This window comes from Rhamphochromis sp. 'chilingali', assembly GCF_963969265.1.
Source record: "Rhamphochromis sp. 'chilingali' genome assembly, chromosome: 12".
NCBI lineage: Eukaryota > Metazoa > Chordata > Actinopteri > Cichliformes > Cichlidae > Rhamphochromis > Rhamphochromis sp. 'chilingali'.
The window spans coordinates 20955537-20976316 of record NC_137939.1 but is presented as its reverse complement, the minus strand read 5'-3'; the positions used below and the strand labels follow the sequence as shown (position 1 = coordinate 20976316).

The following is a 20780-nucleotide window of genomic DNA, read 5'->3' as shown; positions in this document are numbered from 1 at the left end:
CCATAGAGCCACATACATTTATGTACGTTCATAATTGAATGAAGCTGTCTACATTCTGCGCTTTCATTCCAAGTAAAGATTGAGGGCATCTCTTGGCTATTGACACAGCTGGTGATGCCATCTGGGGGCATTGCACACCGCCTGTGCCATCTCCATCCAAACAGGGCAGCAGTCATCACCTAGTGTCCATGCCAATGACAGGGGACAAGGAAAGCAGTACGATAACACAAAGCAATGTCTAGATCCAGCTTCTGCTGCTAGTGGTGAGGGAAGGTCATCTGTCTTCCATAGATTGCATTATGTACTGCTGAACCGTGAGTGCCCAAACACATCAGAGATGGTAGTTGTTCGCATGTTGGGACGTTTTCACAGAAGTAACTGGTTCTGTGTATTTGTGTGTCCCTCCAACCACACCCCTGCCTGATGTAAAAGGAAAATCAGAGTGGGAGGCGGTGGAAGAGATTGTGGTTGGGGATGGAGGGGGGCATAGTCACAGATTAATGGTTCACAGTGAGAGGGAGCACAGACCTACAGTAGCAGCACCTTGATTTATTTGCCACTTAGTACTGATGAAGCCTCAAACTGCAGTCACGCACGTGTTGTCACAGCATTTTTCTCGATCAAGGTCTCAGTCGGTTTGTCCATTCTTGCATCTTATTTAGCTGCAATTGCATGCACACATGTAAGTGTGATTTTGTGTGATTTACTTCTGTAAAAGACAAATAAATCTCCTTCTGTTTCTTTCAACCAACAGGAACACTCCAAGGCCAAACATTCAGAAAAGATTAACAAGCATACCCAGAGACCATGTAATGAGAGCATCTCTTCCTGTGGTTGTACCCATATGTGTGTTTGCACATTTAGCTGTGTATGGGTCAGGTGTATGTGTCAGTATGGGGATATTTTACCTTGTTTGTCTTTGTTGGTTTTAGTGGCAATCAGATGTTGACAGTGAAACAGAAATGATAAAGACTGAAATAAGAACATTCCTTGTGAGAGCTGGGTAATCAAAGCTTTTTATGAATACAGAAGTGAATGGATGTTATTCACACCTGCACAACATTCCTTTAAACGCTACCTATTATTCATAAGCTGTCAATTTAGAGAATTTGCAGAGGTAACCCAGTAACAATTTGCAGGCGGAAAATTATTGAGTTTTGACTTGGTAAATACAGGCAGAGTTAATTGAGGGCATCATCTCACCATGTGGGAGGACTTGACAAAATGCCATACGTGTGTTACACAAGCACACATTGTAATTAACACACATATGCACGTACAAATACACACATTAATGAACACACGCACTAGTATACGCATCCAATCACACATTTGGAGATGCAGAGATACAGTCTCATAATGAGTGAGATTATTGCAGATTTCTGATCCCAGATTTGTTCTGCTGCCTGGCTATGTTTTGGATTGTGCATTTCCTCTTCTGTTCTTGGGCTTTGTTGTCTGTGTGAGGGATACCATGCAGGGTTTCTAATTCAGCAACATTTACTTCTCACCAACCAGCTGGCTTGTTCCACATAAAAGCCCTCTCATCTGAGACACAGTAGCTACGAGTACTGCATGTGTCACTATCACTCCATTATATCCTTAAGAAACCATGGAACAGATTATCCACTATGCACTGCAAAAAAATCCTAATCTAACCAAGCCTTGTGATTGTATGTCTAATTGATCTATTTTGAGAATAATATATTATGTAAGAACAGAAAAATGTGTAAGAATGTTCAGAAGATTATGTAAATATGGGTCTTTTTTTATCTTAACAAATTGTACACTATAAAGGTAATTATAGAAGCTGGTTGCGTTGCATGCACATCACACAGCATGTGGATGTTTGAAGCCCTCTTGTGTCCGTCAAGACTGTTATTAGCTGTGCTAACTTGTTTCAAGACTGCCCAGTAATCACACTGGATTTGTTAAGTGAAATTATTACAAATATGTGTGTTTTATCAACATTTGTTTTTTCAAAGCAGTAACAACTCATTTTAATAATCATTATTAACACTCTACCCTATCGAACCTTATCAACTATCATTATTCATTTCTGTTTTTAAGTGCAATTGCATAATCGGGTCTATTTGTTGGCAAAACACAAACTGATTTTGAAATTGTTAACATGCTGTCTGTGTGAGATTAGTCTGATGAAGACAGGGACCAGCCTATTTGCTTTGAAAGTCCAAAGACAGGTGCTGTCTCACCACTGGTGATTATCGAGGACTTGTTTAGCACTTGTTACAGTTTACTGCATGATGTGTACTATCAATCCCCAAAGTCTCAATTTTTTCCTGCACTATGCTGAATATCTGTCATTTATGAGACAGGCCCAATTCCCTCTCATGTACAGATAGATAGATAGATAGATAGATATATATATATATATATATATATATATATATATATATATATATATATATATATATATATATATATCTCTATATCTCTATATCTCTATATCTCTATATCTCTATATCTATAGAGATATAGAGATATAGAGAGATAGAGAGATAGATAGATAGATAGATAGATAGATAGATAGAGATATAGATAGATAGAGATATAGATAGATAGATAGATAGATAGAGATATAGATAGATAGAGATATAGATAGATAGAGATATAGATAGATAGAGATATATAGATAGATAGAGATATATATATATATATATATATATATATATATATATATATATATATATATATATAGAGAGAGAGATATATATATGTATATATGTGTGTGTGTGAATAAGAAGATTGAATGAGAAGCTCTTTGTAAAACTGCTGAAGTTGTGAATGTGAGATTGTGTATTATTATCTTGTTTGGTAGCTTTGGTTTTGAGAATTTTTCACTAAAATTAAGAATTAAATAAAGAGTGTAAGAAAAATTGACAAGCTGGTTTTGAGTTTATTTGACTCAATACAATGCTTGAGCTGAATTTTTTTTTTTTTACCACTTATTTCAAAAGAATACTCACTTTTTTAGAAGGACTGAATATCTCACTTCAACAAATCTTCTAACTGTCCTTGCAGATAAATTGACTTGTTTCTAGTCTTCATCTTTGCAAATCAAGCTTTTATTTCTTGCATTTGTGTAACCATCCTGCTCCCTCTGATTTCCCCACAGAACCCTGATATTGTGCTCGTCCACTATTTGAATGTTCCAGCGATCGAGGATTGTGGGAAACCATGTGGACCTATTCTGTGTTCCATCAATACAGACAAGAAAGAGTGGGCCAAGTGGACCAAGGAGGAACTGATCGGCCAGCTCAAACCCATGTGTGAGTTGAGGAATTTTGAAGCAGGGCAGCTTGTTTGACGGAAACACGCACACTTTTAAAATTTAAAATGACTTCTTTACAAACAAGGAAATAGCTTTTTAATCATGTCATGCAGAAGAGCAGCCTCATTGGGCAGCTTTTTGTGTCCATTAATCTCAAAATGAACAACAGTAGTCCATGTGTGAGAACTTGAGTAATACTGTTTTGGGCTATGCATGCATTAGCTTTTATTCATAGCCTTTAATATGAGCAGAGGCTGTAACAGCAAATTAGGCCTTAATAGTCTCTATGCACACCTGCATGTGCATGCATGGAAAGACTACTGGCACCTGTTTTTGCCTGATTATTTATGTTCCAGTCCTATTATCTTATAGCTGGTACACTAAGTGCCCTCAGCACCTCAGTCAGAGAACATCTTTGGCTAGTATTCCTGCAATTTTAAATGAGTGCTTGTGCTCTTCCTGGAGCTGTCTCTTACTTGGAGGTCAAAGTTCAGCTCTTCCCCTAGACCTCTGGCACCACTCCGGCCAGACTGAGAGAGTACATCTCCCCTCTGGTCCATGAAGGAAGTCAAAGCAGAGGAGGGCAGCAAGCTGGTTATTGATTCATTTTAGTGCGTGGGAGCAAGAATGTCTGACTCACCAGAAATCCCCCTTCACCCCTTATCTGGCTCTTTCTGTCTCTCTTCCCCCTCAGTGGATTGATCTCTGTTGTTAATCAGCTTTACTAATGCTCTGTGAGTTGCATTATGTGTTTTTATGAGTCTCTCGACCTGCTCAAAGATCGAGGCAATGTTTTGGAAAAAAAAAAAAGTCAGGGTTTGTCTGCTGATGATAATAGCCAAAAGGGGACCTTGTGGGGGCATTGAAAATTTTTCAGAGAGCTGTTAAGATACCTTTAACAACCACACTCTAATTCGGGCGTATCTGGCAGGGGCCAGCAGAGCTGTGACTGATATTCCAATGGCCAATTATTGGTGATGTGGCTAGGTAAAGAGGAAGGTGTCAGCAGCTTTACAAGCACACACACACACACACACGTGCTGGCTGCATACTGAATAGGCAGTCCAGGCCATCATCACTGGGGTCTAGGCTGTATTGTTACCCTCATCACAGCATTAGTTTTAGGTCATTTTAACATAAAGCCTTACCTCAGGACAGTCGCTGAGCAACAACAGCCTACTGTATTCATTACATCTGTGGCTTAATGTAAAAATCAAGCACCATTTGCAGTAATGCGTAAAGTCATTAACTTTGGGAGTTGTTGGGACAAAGAGAGTGAGTGTGAGATGCCTTCTAGCTGCCAGGCTACACGAGGGGCTACATAAAGAGCAAAAAAAAAAATCCCTCTCCTTCTTTCTGTCTCTGCTTTCTGTCTTTCTTCTCCTCTCCATCCTTCTCTCTTTCTCCTGGAGCACAAGACATGTCAACATGAACTCAATGATAGAGCAACATTGCCATCTAGTGGCCATGTGAGATAGCAACCTTAATCTCAACACAGGGAGCAGAAGCTAAAACTTGTGATGAAGTTGGCCTCTGTGAATCATGCTTTATTTATATCATAAATTAGCTCCCCAAATATAGTCATTTTTCTATTTTGTTGTGTTTGTTTCAAGATGTTGGGTTCAAATGTGTGTGTAGTTTTAAGACTCCCCCTTCGTATATAACAGAACGTAGCAGAACTTATATGTGCCATTTAGGTTGTATAGTGAAACTATCGGGACAAAATGCATGGGTAACCAGCTGAACAATTTTATTTTCTCACTTTATCAGGAATGTACAAAATCTAAATTTAAACTTTAGAGTTTGAGCATCAAATGCAAAGCGCAAAATTTCCACAGTACACATTTCAGTGTTTTCATGTCTGGCTTATGTTTGGAAATTGTTCTTATTTTCTTTCTTAGAAACTGATGATGGTTCCAATTTCACAAGCTGAATTTTGTCAGCACAATCTTAGTTTTAAATCAAATCGTTATTTTTTCCAGATCAATGCCAATTTTTCCAAAATAATTGCCCCCCTTTGTCTTGCTCTTCCCTTTTTGTTGTGCTTTTCACAAAATTTCACTGCACAAACCATTTGACATGTCTAATGATACAAAAAAACAACAACAAAGGAAAAATGTGGATTTCATGGATTAGTTGAGCTTATTCTGTCTCTCCACAACAAAACACACACACACACATTCTTGCTCTCAGTCACAAAACCTTTCACATGCACGAATGCTCACACACAGTAGTTCAAATATAAGCCCTGTGAAACATGGCCTTGTCTGACCTCGTCATCCTTAACACCCCGCGGTGTTTGATGAGAAAGAGAAGTAGCAAGAAGATAGGGGGGGGGGGGGGGGGCTGAGGGTGGGGGTAAGAGAGGGGCATCGCTACACAGTCACGCTACAGTTCCATAGACAAGGCAGCCAGCTTGATTCACTCTTTTGGTCTAATGCAATAAACACGCAGCACTCTGCAGCTATGCCCCAAGCCTGCTGACAGATAGCGCATGAGCAGTTTTAACAAACACTCAGACAGACAGAAGGCTTGTCTCCAGGCTAGACAGGGCCAGAGTAGAACAGACCAAGGCAAGACAGACAGCACTGGCCATCATATAAACTGTTGTACTCTGCTGTCCCATATAATGTCCAGTGGTGCAGAGACAACCGAGTGGGAGATGCCCAGCATCAACTGCTTTTGTCATTAGGCCTGTATGATGCTGCTCATGACAGGATCCAATCATCAGAATGATCATATGAATAGGTCGCCGTTTGGTGCCTGGGCTGTTGCTTCCACTGGGATTAAACCTAGTGGCAGTGCTCCTGTCATGTCTGCTTTATAATATAACCCTCAGTGAGAAGAGCAGACAGGCAGACACGGTGGTAACTGTACGTCAACAACTCAGAGCCTTCAGGGGTGACACCCGTCTAGATGAACAGGGCTGTGGCAATCTGGCATGAGGGATCAGGGCAGAGGGGAAACAAGATTGTTTGGACAAATAGGATAGGCATGGCGCTGCATGGTGGATGTAAGTTGTTGCATTACGCTCTCACTCTTGCTCTGTCACCCTCTCTGAGTTTGATCATCAGCACAGACATTCATCTGTCCTGAAGCTTCCATGTTGCTTTGCTATGGACGGAAATTCACGACACCATTTTGCCTTGTTATCTTTATTAGCATCATTTCATTAGTACTATTTTGTATATTTACATAATACAAAGTCAAGAGGTTAAAGTGGTTTAACCTCCAAACACAATTTGTGCAATAATTGTAATAACGTTAGCTGAAACTTGCCCCTCACATTTGTTATCTGCTTTTTTTCCTTTTTTCTCTCTTTTTTTTTTTAGCTCACCCACAGTAGATTAATGGCTGAATAAATCTGACTTTATTATACATCAAACTGAATCCTATTCATGTTTCTATAACCTGCCACAGTTAGTTTTCTGTGGAGCGTATGATCTTAGCTTGATCACTACAGCTCTGCTGACATCTGCTGGTGACCAGCCTGTAATCTACCAAAGGAATGTAGAGCTTTCAAGTTTGATCCTTATCACAGTCATGCAATCATGTTTCCCAGCTTTTTTCACTTCAATTTAACTAGCTCTGTCTTTAATCTCCATTACCCTCACCCTCTTACGCTGTTTTCATCTCCTTTTATCTCAAGTGCAAACAGACATGCACTAAGCAAATCCTCAGCTTTTTTCATACATGCTCTGAACCTCATTCTCTTTATGTATCTCACTTGCATATTTAACCAAAGGAGGTACTAGAGTGTAGAGAACTTGAATTAAAGCTGGCTTGATTTTGTTTGATAGTCTAAATATGCCTCACTTCTGAAATATTACCTTTTTCCCCAGTTGAGAGCCTGAGCTCTGCAGCACTCAGTGATGTCTCCTACCACCTTACAGCCACTGAAACCACTATCTGTCTCATCAGAAGTGGTGGCTGCTTGACAAGTGGAGCGATGAAAAGTATTAGGAGGTGCTAGTGAGGTGTGACTGAGGCAAGCGAGTGGAGCCTTACAGGAGAAAACCTCCCTTTTTCCCTTGGTGCAGCAGCCGATCCGGCAGCAGCAGATTGGTGATGTTCTTTCCCAGAAGCTTTTCCCGTCAGAACAGAGTCATAGGTCAGGGTAAGGGTGGCGAGTGGAAAGATTGAGCTTGCTGTCACCTTCATCAGCACTCACAGAGGAGACGCCATGGAGTAGCAGCGGGCACCGACATATAGGAGAAAAAGAAGCACAACAAAAACAAGCAGTCCAATACAAAAGGCTTGACATTATGTTGAAGTGATACGAGGGGAAAGCAACCGATCAATGCTGCACTAAGAAAGGAAACAGGGGGTTTAGGGTAAGGGGGGAAATTTAGAGCTGTTTCAGTCTAATAGGGAAGAAATGATAGAGACTGAACAAATAATCAAAGGTACTGCCATTTAGATTCTTTATTGAAACTAGTCTGTCTGAGTCGGTGGATTGTTTTATCTTTAGGGAAAACCAGAAATACTAACTGTTTTTATGTGGAAACTTTTTTTGGGAGAGGTGACCAGCATGAGGTGTTCTAGTAGGTAGACAGGGAGGGCAGTGGGTGGGGCGGGGGGTTGGCGTGGCTGGTGGTCTGTTGGGCTGGCTGACATCTCTGTCTCCTCCTCTCTCCCGGCAGTTCATGGCATCAAGTGGACTTGCAGCAATGGGAACAGCAGCTCTGGCTTCTCAGTGGAGCAGCTAGTGCAACAGATTCTGGACAGCCACCAAACTAAGCCACCTCCCCGGACTCACAACTGCCTCTGCACGGGCACCCTGGGTAAGGGCTAGTGGGTGGGAAGGAGTTTATTCTATAAAAGAGAGAACTCAAAAATTCAGCGAGAGGACATAAAGATAATGTTTAGTATGTTGTAAATCAGAGAAGGTTGTTCTTTTATGGGTTGGTGATTTAATAGTGAAATCAAATGTAGGGCCCTATTATCTTTTAAAGTTCCTAATATCTGTGTCAGGGGCATATCTGAAATAGCCTTGCGCTTTTCAAATTTTATGCTAATCTCAATAGCATATTTTCAGCTGTGTTATTTCACTGACTTTTTTAATCAGAAAAAGAATGTAGAGAGTGAAGGTTTTCTAATTTAGAGAACAAATTACTCTAAGTAACCCCCACTTCCATTGTTATTTTTAAGATAACAAGGCGTGCAGAGCGTCCCATACACTTACATCGCCTTATGCCTATGAGAGGATTTATCACATGAAGAAGATTATGTTGCACAAAATTATAAATACAAAAACAAACTAATAATCCATCTTTGCCTCAGTTCATTGAATAGTAGATTTGCCTAATTTTTAAGCACTTGGAAATCAATAGAATAAATTTGCCTGTTTTACTCCCTCACACAGCTAAATCCCAAACCTCTTTTGCTCTGTTTGCCCTTGTATAGGTGCAGGAAGCAGTGTGCACCACAAATGCAACAGTGCCAAACACCGCATTATCTCCCCAAAAGTGGACCCCCGCTCAGGGGGATACAGCAGTGCCCACTCAGAGGTACAGAACAACGATGTGTCTGAGGGGAAAACAGAGCACAGTGCCCATGGTGGAGGAAAAAGCTCTGGGGGAGGGACTGGAGGGGGTAGCACCAGGGAGAAACGCAATGGAAAAGTCCACAAGCCTGTCCTGCTACACCAGAACAGCACAGAGGTGTCATCTACAAACCAGGTTGAGGTCCCTGACACCACTCAGAACTCACCTGTCTCCATCAGCAGCGGCCTCAACAGCGATCCGGACATGGCTGATAGCCCTGTGGTGACAGGGATGAGTCATGTGGCCTCTGTCATGTCTGGCCTGTCTCAGAGTGTCTTTATGTCTGAGGTCCCTGGAGACCCTGTCTACAGCATGTCTCCTACTGGGGGTCCAAATACTCACCTCATGGGTGCAGATGCCACTTCACAGGGCCTGGTGCTGTCTGTGACCTCTGATCGTCACAAATTTGCTTTCCCCAGTGGAGGTGTAGGAGAACCTGGGACTACCACTGCAGGAGACAGTCTTTCCATGTTGTCTACAGCTGGGGTGTCTGAGGAACTGGTGCTCTCCAGCAGTCTGGACTCGGGAACCATCAAGATCCCAGAAACTAATATGAACTTTGATCCCGACTGCTTCCTGAACAACCCCAAACAAGGCCAGACCTATGGAGGCAGCGCAATGAAGACAGAGGGAAACTCCTCCTCCACCTCGTCTTCCTCTGGTGGCAGTGCTAGCACCAATGGCAGTCTACAACGCTCCCCCACCATGCCAGATAATACCTACACTTTCAACTCAGCTCTCATAAAGAACATCAAAACAGAAGATACATCATTTGAGCAGCAGCTGGCCAAGGAGAGTGGCTACCAGGTGGGGGCAGTAGTGAACTGTGGGAGTGGCGTATCTGTGTCATCTGGTGCTGGTTCAGGTCAGGGCAGCCTCAGTCTGACAGCCACAGGCTCCCTGCTTCCATCTGGAGGTGGTTTGAGTCCCAGCACTACCTTGGAGCAAATGGATTTCAGTGCCATCGATGCCAAGCAAGACTATACGTCCAGCACTACCACAGTGAGCTATGGTCAAGCCATGTCCAGTCCTCACATGCAACATCAGAATCGTTCCCCCAGCTTCTTCCTCCAGGATGCATCTCAGACCAGCCAGACTCAGCAGGGGAGGCCCAGCATGGGCCAGAAAACACATTTGATGGAGCACAACTCCCATGACTCTGGAGCTTATATGGGGTTACAAGTTGTAAAAACAGACTCACCTGGCAGTAATGGCCACCTTCATCACCACCATCAGACCCATCAGACCCATCAGACCCAGCACAGAACCAACTGCAATGGAGGCTCACCCACAGAAGGGCCTGGCCAGGCTGGCTCTCTCCAGCTGCTACAATACCAGGGGGCCTTTCCTGGGCTGGGCACTGAGCACGAGGAGGTGGTTGGTCTAGAGCAACCTGGGAATGTGAATTCAGGTCAGACTGGAGCCACCGAGAATGGAGCTGAAAATCTGCTCAAAGCTGGTGATCACATCCAGGGATGTGGGGCAGGAAATGGAGAGAGAGGAGGAACAGAACGTTACCTGCAGCAGGCTTCAGATGGCGGCGATGGAGGGACAGGAGGTGCGGGTGAAGGGGTAGCAATTCATAATGGAAACAACGCCAGTGATAGCAACAACCACCCCCAACAGCAACAGCAGCTGCAGCCTCTTCTCCAAGGCACGGGCATGGTGCAGGGACTCTACAATGCTGTAGGAACCCACCAGGGTCTGGGTGGAGCAGCCAGTAACGGAGGAGCTGGAGGGACAGGCATGGAGATAAGTCTGGATCACTTTGACATCTCTTTTGGAAACCAGTTTTCTGACCTGATTAATGACTTCATCTCTGTGGATGGTAGTGGAACAGCCATGTCAGCTGGAGGGACCTTATATGCTCACCAGCTTGTCACATCTCACAACTCAGATAACCAGACCACAGCTGGTGGGCCCCCACAGCAGGGCCAGGAAGATGGAGGAGCCAGGGGCTCTGGTTACAGCCCCTCAGAGCTCTGCCTCCAACCCTGCTGCAGCCCCCAGTCTTTAAGTGGAGGGGCCAGTGCAGGAGGAGGCACAGGAGAGACCGGCTCATTGTCCTACATGAATGTAGCAGAGGTGGTTTCTGCAGCTGTAGCCCAGGGTGCTCTGGGGATGCTTCAGGCTACAGGCCGTCTTTTCATGGTCACTGACTACTCGCCTGAGTGGTCCTACCCTGAGGTGAGTTTTTTTCTTTTTGGTCATTTATATACCAGCCTAATTGTTGAAAGAGATTAGAAGGACTCACAATAGTCATATTTGTAATAGTCACTTCTGCACAAGAACACTCTAACATTTTTTAGAGTAGCCCACTCATCTAAAGTGCTGTCTGAGGTGTTGTTTTTTTATACAAAAAATTTAGAAAATTAAAAAATACAATGTTAGGTATGTAAATTAATAATTGACTGATGTGTTATTGCTCCAACATATTCAAAAAAACAACAGCAAAACATACTCTGACCTTTTCTGTGACCCATAATAAAAAACAGTATTATATAGTACAAGCTAAGCTCTGTGTGTCTGAAACTAAATGGAATTTTCTATGCAGAATTAATAAAGGAGTTAATATAACTAAAGAATGACAACCAGTTTCATCATATTAAATTTATGTAATACTTTGTTTTATTTATACATTTTATAAATAAATTGCACATAACAGCTTTCACGTGCATCTTTAATGTATCCCCTATTTCTATCCCAATAGTAGATTTTACCACAAGAAAATGAAAATGAAATATGAAAATCAGAAAATGTACATTAAAGTTTTTCTGATCCGCAAACAAGGAATGATAGATATCTCTATAAATACATAGATTTATTGCTGTTTCAGACATGACTGGAAATGGCTAAATTTAAATAATTACTCGATACAGATGTGGTCAAAAGTTTAGATACATTAATTATGAGCATGAAGGCCATGGTAATTTTAAGCTTTTAATTATTTCTTTGAACAGTTTTACAGGGTGGAATGACTGTACAGCATACATCCTTAATTACTTTAAAAAACAAGAATTGGTTGAATTGGTGCAGTTTTAAAACACAAAGTGTCAAAAATATGCATATAGCTTCAAAGGTATACATACATACCCACTAATATTTAATTAAATGTCCCTTAGTTAGTAGTACTTACACCAGATGCTTTTGGTTGCCATGAAAAAGCATAATTCTGGCTGGATATTTAACCACTTTTCTTGGAGGAATTTGTAGAGTTCATTTGAATTAGTTGGTTTCCTTGCACAGACCCAGGTTTTAAGCATACTTAATGGCCTATTTCTAAACAACTGCAGATTTCAGTTTAAACAATTGTACTTATGCACAAGTTAGAATTTGTTGGGATGTTCAGGAATAACCTAGGAACCAACAAGGCTCATGTGTCAGTGTGACTGTCCACAGTGAAGCAAGTTTATCATGACTGTGGATTTAGAGGGTGCAATCACAATGCATCCTACAGCGACAAGAGGTGTGGTAGAGGAGTAGAACTGAGGCTTTCATACATAAGAACGCTATACAGAATGTTAAGTATGGTGTAAGGAGTCTGGGGCTGTTTTGCTATGGTACGTTAAAATAATCAAGAAGGAAGACAACTTCCAAATTCTTCAACTTCACCTCAACTGAACAGCTACATGATTGAAACAGGACAATGATCCCAAACACACATCAGAACTGGTTTTGGAATGAATAAAGCAAGCTAAGTCTGTGCTTTTAGGGAAATCAGCCAATTTAACCTCCTAGGACCTGGCGTCCACATATGTGGACATCACATTTTGGGACGTCTAGACCAAAATACTTAATTTTTCTCTACAAGGGCCTGATATCCACTTACGAGGACATTATACTGCCACTGTTCTATCAAAATTTGGAACAAATGTCCTCATATGTGGATCTCATTTTTCTCAAAAACAAAAATTAGCTAAAAAAAAAAAAAAAAAATCAGGTAATTCTTCGTTTTTATATTCTTTAGGTCCCAATCAACCCAAATAGCAAAGAAAAAATAAAAATGCATGCCATGAAAGAGTTCGGGTCTTAGGAGGTTAAATGAACTCTACCAGTTCTGCCAGGAAAAGTGGTCAAATATGCAGCCATAGTCTTGCCAGAAGCTTTTTGACGACTACCAAAAGTGTCTGGTCGGGGTGCAACTTGCCAAGAGACATTTCACCAAATACTAGTGTAGTTTTATGTATATATTTAAACCTGCATGTATACCACTGACCCTGTGTCGATTGGAGAAAATCCAAAATAAAGTCAAACCTATGCACACAATTCTTGATTTTATTTTCAACTTACCGTGATGCCCGTGATGAGCGTATGTAAACTTTGACCACAACTGTGTTTTTCTGTTATAAAACTGACATAATTAGAATTAAGACATTATGTCAGCTTTTTGTTTGTTTGTTTGTTTTTTACTAAAGAAGGAAATATCAAGGTTTATAGAGCCACATCACATCTCTAAAACCAAGGGAAGTGAATGAAGAAAGGATTGGATGATTGAAAAAGTAATGTTATAACTGATGATAATCGATTGATTAAATATGTTTTAATATGTTTTTTTTATTGAGTAGGCAATATGGTAATAGGAAAGCGCTTTCCATTATCACCTAGTAATTACAGTCACGCAAGACAGAGTGGTATGATTAGCATTAGTGTTGAGGACTAAGCATTTGTACTGCTTAAATTCCAAATATATATCAGAAAGTACTGAAAACTAGTAAGTAAAAGTAAGTTTATACCCATAATCGCATAATCGCATGATTATGGGTATACACATACCAATACCCACTTAATTTCATGCAGCTTTCATGAAATTAGCCTCTAACATTGTCTTCTAAAATAGTAAGTTAAAAAAAAATTAAATATAGATTAAACAAAAATAGCTGCATCCATCCTCATGAATTGACCAAAGATATGCACACTAATATTTACTTTTCTTATTTGCACAAATCATGAGGTCATGATTATCCAATGACTCTGTGCTGTTAATCTTTAGTTATTTCTGTCAGCAGCAATGGTCTACTTCAGCCTCTGGAGGGCAGCAACATACTTAAACTCAGTGTGGGGTTTTTAATATGTATTTTTAAGAAAATTGGTGTGGGAGGGCGAAATGACAGCTTTCCACATGGTGGCAGCAGAGATTAGTGTTAGGATTGTGTTTGCTTTACCTTGGTGTCATTCTCATCTTTCCACTCTAGGTGGCAGAATAACAATATATATGATATTCAGTAATCAGGAATGCCGACTTTGAATGTGTTATGAGTTTATCCATTTGTCTTGTTTTTTCAGGGTGGAGTTAAGGTGCTGATCACTGGGCCATGGCAAGAGGCCACCTCAAATTACAGCTGTTTGTTTGACCAGATCTCAGTTCCAGCTTCTCTTATCCAGCCAGGGGTGCTGCGTTGTTACTGCCCAGGTAAGACAGGAGAAAGCTTACATATATACATATAATATATATAATATTTCTTTGGTGAAGGGGCAGTATCATCATATGATTCATGAGCCAAAAACAAACAAAACAAATGGTCTGTGTTTTTTTTTACTTTTTGGTTAATTTATGAATAAAATATCACTTTTTCATTTTACTGAGATTCATTTTACAATTTTGTAGTGAACTCAACAATGCTAAGTGAGCCACTGTTTACCTCTGCTGTTTTCTCTTTCATTTTGATATTTACTGTATGACAACAGTTGCATTGTAAGATGATCCCTAAGTGTTATTTTCGTTTACACTGAGAGAAGAAACCCATGGAAAGTTGAACTCATAAGCAAATCTGTCACATAACCGTGACACCTGTGTGTATTTTATATGCCCGGATGTCTCATTCCTTTCACCCTCTCCAGCTCATGATACAGGTCTGGTGACGCTACAGGTGGCTGTCAGTAACCAGATCATCTCTAATTCAGTGGTGTTTGAGTATAAGGCCCGCGCACTTCCTTCACTGCCATCATCTCAGCACGACTGGCTTTCTTTGGATGGTACGTTTCCTCTTGTATTGTCCTTGGCTCGTTTATGATGACTGCATCTGTTGCTTTTCACATTTTGCTTTCTGTTTTCTTCACTCTATCATTTTGTTACATAATCCCTCCCCATTTTTACTTATTCTATTTGAGCACCGTCCACTATGACTTTAAGAATTTTGTCAGTTTTGATTAATGGTTCATCAAGCAGCTCAAATAATTTCTTTTTCTTGGCTTTTAACAATTTCTTTACTACCTACACATTTATTTTCTTTAACTCACTGGAGCCAAACAACTGTGCAGGAAATTCATTGTGATTTCACACAAATTGAATCCAGATACTCATAACTGTTATATACGGTATTTTCACAGAGCTATTGGCATTTTAAGTGACATATTTTTGGTTGTTCTTAAACGTTTTATTTTCACATGTATCATGCTGGATCAATATTCCCCTTGGAATCAAATCAGGGTGTGATTAACAGTGTTTTTAGAGCTTGTTCTTGAGAATAACATGCAGGTTATTTGATCTTTGAAGGTAAATGTCACCAAAAATCTCCGTATTGGCTGCTTTTAATCATTATTTCAGCTATTGCATAATCTTTAGAATCTTACTGTTCCTGGTTTTGAAAACGTAACTTTACTGGCAATAAAGTTGTATGGTAATTTGATATTTTAGTAGCTCAGCTACAGTTCCTGAGTGATTAGGGATTATTTTATTGTTTGTTTGTTTGCCTTTGCTATACAAATTTAACTAAGATGAATTATAAGTCTCTACTGTTGTAATTGGCATAATGTTTATATATTCATTGATATATAAAGTTTTTTTTAATAGCCTTTTTGATTGTGCTTTCATACTGCTCAGTACCATTTTGATTTTACTGTGTCTGTCATGCTAAGAAAACTGGAGTTCAACATTTCCACTTTGACTTCGTAGTCTGCCTATCTGATATGCAAATTAAACACCACAACAGATGTGTCAGGGCACATTTTATTTTAAGGTCAGCTGGGTGACAAAATACTGTCTACATTGTCTCATCTTGTCTATATTAAATTTGGCCACTAATGAGGCTATTTGTTTAAACCTTAACAGCAATGTACTTAAAGTCCAGATGCCTTCTTTTCAAGCTCCTTAGACTACATGACCTGGATGACTGATAACCTACACAGACTTAAAAACAATGTGAATTCAGTAATAAATTTGGGTTTGTTTTTATAAGCGTTTGCAAAAGATGGTCAATTGTGAATGCTATGTGTGAGCTCCTTGCAGCAAACAGGACTTTTGAGCACCGTGTAACTAAAACTGCTGCAGGGATGACAAATTTTCATTCTGTTTAAAGTCCAGTCCAGTCTGTGAGTCAGAAGACCTGCTGTACAGTAAGAGTATTTACCAGATTGTAATGAGTATGTGAGTCATTTATGTTTGTTTGTGCATGTGTCTGCTGGGAGACGTATTGCTGCAGTGGTTGAGCATTGACAGGATAAAGTAGGGCATGGTGAAGCACAGGCTCACAGGACAGCTGCAATGCAGACGGCCCTTGAGGGAGTGGGAGTGAGCTGGCAGCTCCCATAGATGGCAGAACCAGTGAATCCCTCCGCCATTCATACCCTACTGCCTCACTGGCCCATTCACAGAACCAGTTAAGGAGGAGCTGACTGTCTCAGAGAAAACACAGCCCACCCTATTACCTTACTTAAATTAACCCCTTTCTTGTCTTTATTTAGTGGTTGTCTGTAGTCGATTTTTAAAGAGGACAAAGAAATGAGCACTGGGTGCACTGGAATTTTCAGTTTTTGGTTGGATGTCATCTTTTTAGCTTCCTTGCATGATCGATCATTCCTTTTAGAAATTAGTAGAGCGATTAAGCTCATGCAGAACAAAGCATTTGTGTCATGCAGCATGTACAGTACACCTTAGTGGTCGTTGTTCCATGTGTCCAAATCATATATGACCGTTTCTGTGCGTATCTCACTGTGGCAGGGAGCGGGGACAGAAAAGGAAAGGATTGTTTGTGCCATTCGCTGTTGGTTACTCCAAGAAAATGTTGTGCTATGAATTAGTGTTCAAGACTGAGTCGATGCTTTTGGCGAAAGCCTGTGTGACAAAGAGCTGCGGGGTCTGTGTGGACAGCGACTTTGACGCAAAGTGCACTTTAACATCCACGAGGGTTAACGTGAAGATTTTTAAGAAATGTTTTACATTTGTCTAACATCGTTCTCCTCTACAATCACATTAAAAAAATCCATCACACTTTTAGCAACTTATTTCAGAAGTAGGGCAGCGTTTAATTATGTGCGCTCATCACTTGTCCGGTGTCGTGAAGCGCAACAGAGTAAACAAGAAGCGCTGCGCATATACGCGAAACAGTAATAACTAGACACGCTTTATTACCCACTTTCCAAACGTTAATGTGGTAAGATTTATTTTTCATTGTGCAGCTTGGGGGTGAGTCGCCTGATTAACTAGAACTGCTATAGGCTGCTGCCATTAGCATACGTGCCATACGTGCAGCATTTTGTCTGAATACGCAGCGGTGTGCTGTACAGCGTTCTGAGTTTGTTCTCCCGTGGAAGACTAACTGTGCTATGATGTGCTAATGGCACAGCTGCCTGCCTGCCTGCCTTGATTTGTCATAATGCAGAGTGGGGGAAGGGGCGCGCTTTTCTCTGCAGCACTGCAGGTACGGAGCCATGGGCAGGACAGAAAAGCTGTCGGAGATGCAGAACTCTCGTCGTCGCCCCACTAAAGTCCCTGAGCTCAGACCCCACGAACCGAGCCGGAAGAGGTTCGCTAGGCACAGACAAAATTACAGCCCCGCATAGCAGCACCTAGTGACTGTTAGTGTTTAAGGGAGCGTATTGACAGTACTGACTCTGAGCCCGACTACACCGGCAAGACAAACGGCAGATCGTGTACACACAATGCAGGAACGGAGAAGTGGGCGTGTTTGGGTAAACATGGTAAACTGTAGTTTGAGACGGCAGTTAGGGTTGGGAGAAGGCGAAACCCGACCGGATTTGGAGTATTGCGCGGACTAGTCTATATCTGCTTAAATCTCATTATTATTATTATTATTATTATTATTATTTTAATTATTGTTATTATTATTGGGAAATATAATAATAACAGTAATAATAATAATAATAAGAGGAGCAAGATTTTATGCGCAGGATCGCGGCGCGCGCAAGAGGCGACAAGCGGGAATTAGGGCGTCTGTTTACCGGCGGCACGTGCGTACAACGTTTCCTCGCTGTGGTATTTGTCATTTTACTGCAGGCTGGGATAGCAAAGGCTACTAGAAACACTAGGAAAGTGTGCATGTGTTTGAGGTGAAACAAGTGTAGAGGAGGAGGAGGGGGCTATTAGAGGAAGAAGAGTAGTGAGTGGTCTCTCTCTCTCTCCCCCCTTTCTCTCCCCACGTCGCTCTCTTCCCTCACTTTGTTCTATTGTTGACGAGTGCACTGTTGAGATTGAGATTCAGTCTACACCAAGGATTTGTGAATATTTTTTTTATTATTTTTTTTTATTCCTCCGTGTTACACCATGCAGTAGCCTGACTGCCAGACTGTCGGGGCAAAACTGCAGTTTGAGTGAAATGCAGCTTTGGTTGGACTTCTTTGGGTCAGGATGCCAGTGAATGATACCTGCATTTCCTAAAAAGACAAAGGGGCTGTATTTTTTGGCTTTGAGGTGGACTTTACCAATGGAAAATAAAATAGAAGGTTAGAAGTGTTAAGCTCAACCTTTGGCTGTAGTGCTGTGCTGTGTTGTGGTTGTGATGTGTTTGGGCTGCTTTTTTATATTCTGTACGTTTCTTGTGTTTGCCCGAAGAAGTTCCACGTTTCTTTGAACACCCCGCATGCAGAGTTATTGAATGTCACTGTGGTCATCGGTGTGTGTGCTGTAACAGAGTTTTACAGAAACTGCCTCTTTTGGCCACATGCTTCCAGGTGTTTCATGCAATTGTGCCTCATTGCAGGGCACTGGAGAGTTGACGCTAATAGTAGCCAACTCCTGACTCACGACTTGTGCTTGGACGTGTTAGACAACTCCAGACACCTTCAGAGACAGTAACAGCATTTGCTTTTGCTCACATTTTGAGGAACAAGGGAAGTTAAGTAGTAGCAGCGACTGTTTTCCAAGCCCTGATGCTTTAAGCATACATGGGCTTTCAGTTTGCACTCTTTCCTGTCAGTTTTAGTCAGTTATGTCTGAACTGTGGGATCATTGTGTTTTAAACTGGTACAAGCACTGTTTCGTGAGTTAGGCTGTTAAACACGGTGTAGTTGCTTTAGTCTAGCGCATTAATGGGGTTGTTGCATGTGTGAGTTCTGCTGAGGTTACCGGGGCCAGTGTGTAGCTGGTGAAAATCATTATTCTGATGTTTCACAATTTGAATTGCATTCAAAGACAATATCAACGCCATGGACACATGAACATACCTTACTACAGCAGCCTAGTCTATCATTCAGCACCACAGTTTAGGTGGACAGCGACTTCATTTAGTCTTCCAACTTTGCTGTAGCTTAGAGCTCTCCAGACTATTTAAACTGAGAGAATTCCAGGCATGGGGTACATTTATCGACCTGTTGCTCCTCTGTGAAGTTCCTGTTTTCAATGCATAGCACAGTGTGCAGTGCCCAAACTTTATCCAATTTTAAAAAGCAGTGACAGATACAAGAAAAAAGTTGCAAAGTCTTAGGATGAGTCACCAAAGTGCTTTTTCATGTTTTACACAAGACCTTGTGCATATGCATATAGTGTTAATATATTCCAGAAATTTTATTTCCCACTACAATTTTTTTCTTCATAACAAAACAATGTTATGTTGTTTACAGTTTTAGAAAACTCATATTCACTGTTGCTTTAACACAAACATTGATTTTCTTGAATAAATGTGTTCTGAAAATCATGCTGAATAACTGCTTTTTTTTAGTAGGGAAACTAATGCATTTTTGAGGGCACTCTAGTTTTTGGTGGTTTCTGGTTGGCAGCAGTAAGGACAGACTGAATCTTAGTATAAATGCACTAATCCATGTGTTAAGTATACCAGTGTTAGTGGGGAAGCTGAAGCTATGAGGCTGTAGCAGGAGTGGTAATTTAATTATTAGTTACTTTGTCAGGAGTTTGGTTCCTTTTATCATCAGTCTGTCTTATTATTATAAAGTGTGGAACTATGAGTAAATATAAACAGTGATATTAAAGTAGCAAATGTTGTTTAATTCCTAATATTTTGCCCTGTAAACAGCAAAATTGCAGCAATTTTAATGCTAAACATTTTACTGCAGCCCTTGTACAGCAGGTGTACCTGTAGTATTAACGAAAAGAAGAATAGCATTAGCAGTTCTAGTAACAGGAGTGGTGTGGGAATGCTTACACCTGGAGGTGAGAGATCAGCAAGGACAAGCCATTTTAAACATATAAGAATGTTTAACTAGAAACAGTCATTTTACCAGAGAACATAATTCCCGGATGTTCATGTGCTTCAGTTCAAGTTGCACAAATAACTGGGAATGACCTCAATTAAGACACTTTCACTGTCATTGACTGTTATTGACTTTTCTATAACAATATAATTGCTAGAATGCTTTTTCTTAAAGCACTGACACTAAATTTAGTTAGTCTATGCCTGAGATATAGTGGGGAGATGATAAAACAGTAACGCCTATCTAGTCTGATGCAATCCAGAATAACAGTTATGCAATGAGGTCTACCTCTGTGAAGCTTTCCATGTGTAGTTTCTTGTGATTGCCATCGTGTTCAGTAAAGTCTAGTTGTATTTTGAATCTGTACATTGTATTTTCCTGTAGGCTGCTTTATGTTATTAATGGATGAAACATTAGCAGTGATCTGTTAATTATTTATTTGTGTTTTTATCTAGTTGTGTTTTAAATTCCACGTTAAAATTGATTGGTTTGGCTCTCTGTCAGCTTTATTTATAAATCATTAAGGATCACATGAATTTAAGTCTGCTCACTCTGCTGTC

The 20780-nt window shown here is 40.8% G+C and overlaps 1 protein-coding gene across 1 annotated transcript in view; it reads left to right on the top strand.

Annotated features, from left to right (window-relative positions):
- Nucleotides 1-20780, top strand: part of camta1a (calmodulin binding transcription activator 1a) — a 282179-nt gene that overhangs the window by 243235 nt on the left and 18164 nt on the right. Inside the window, exons 7-11 of the mRNA XM_080897902.1 lie at nt 3137-3290; nt 7936-8076; nt 8699-11025; nt 14122-14248; nt 14677-14811. Of these exons, the coding sequence (XP_080754028.1) occupies nt 3137-3290; nt 7936-8076; nt 8699-11025; nt 14122-14248; nt 14677-14811 (2884 nt within the window). The remainder of the gene's footprint in view (nt 1-3136; nt 3291-7935; nt 8077-8698; nt 11026-14121; nt 14249-14676; nt 14812-20780) is intronic.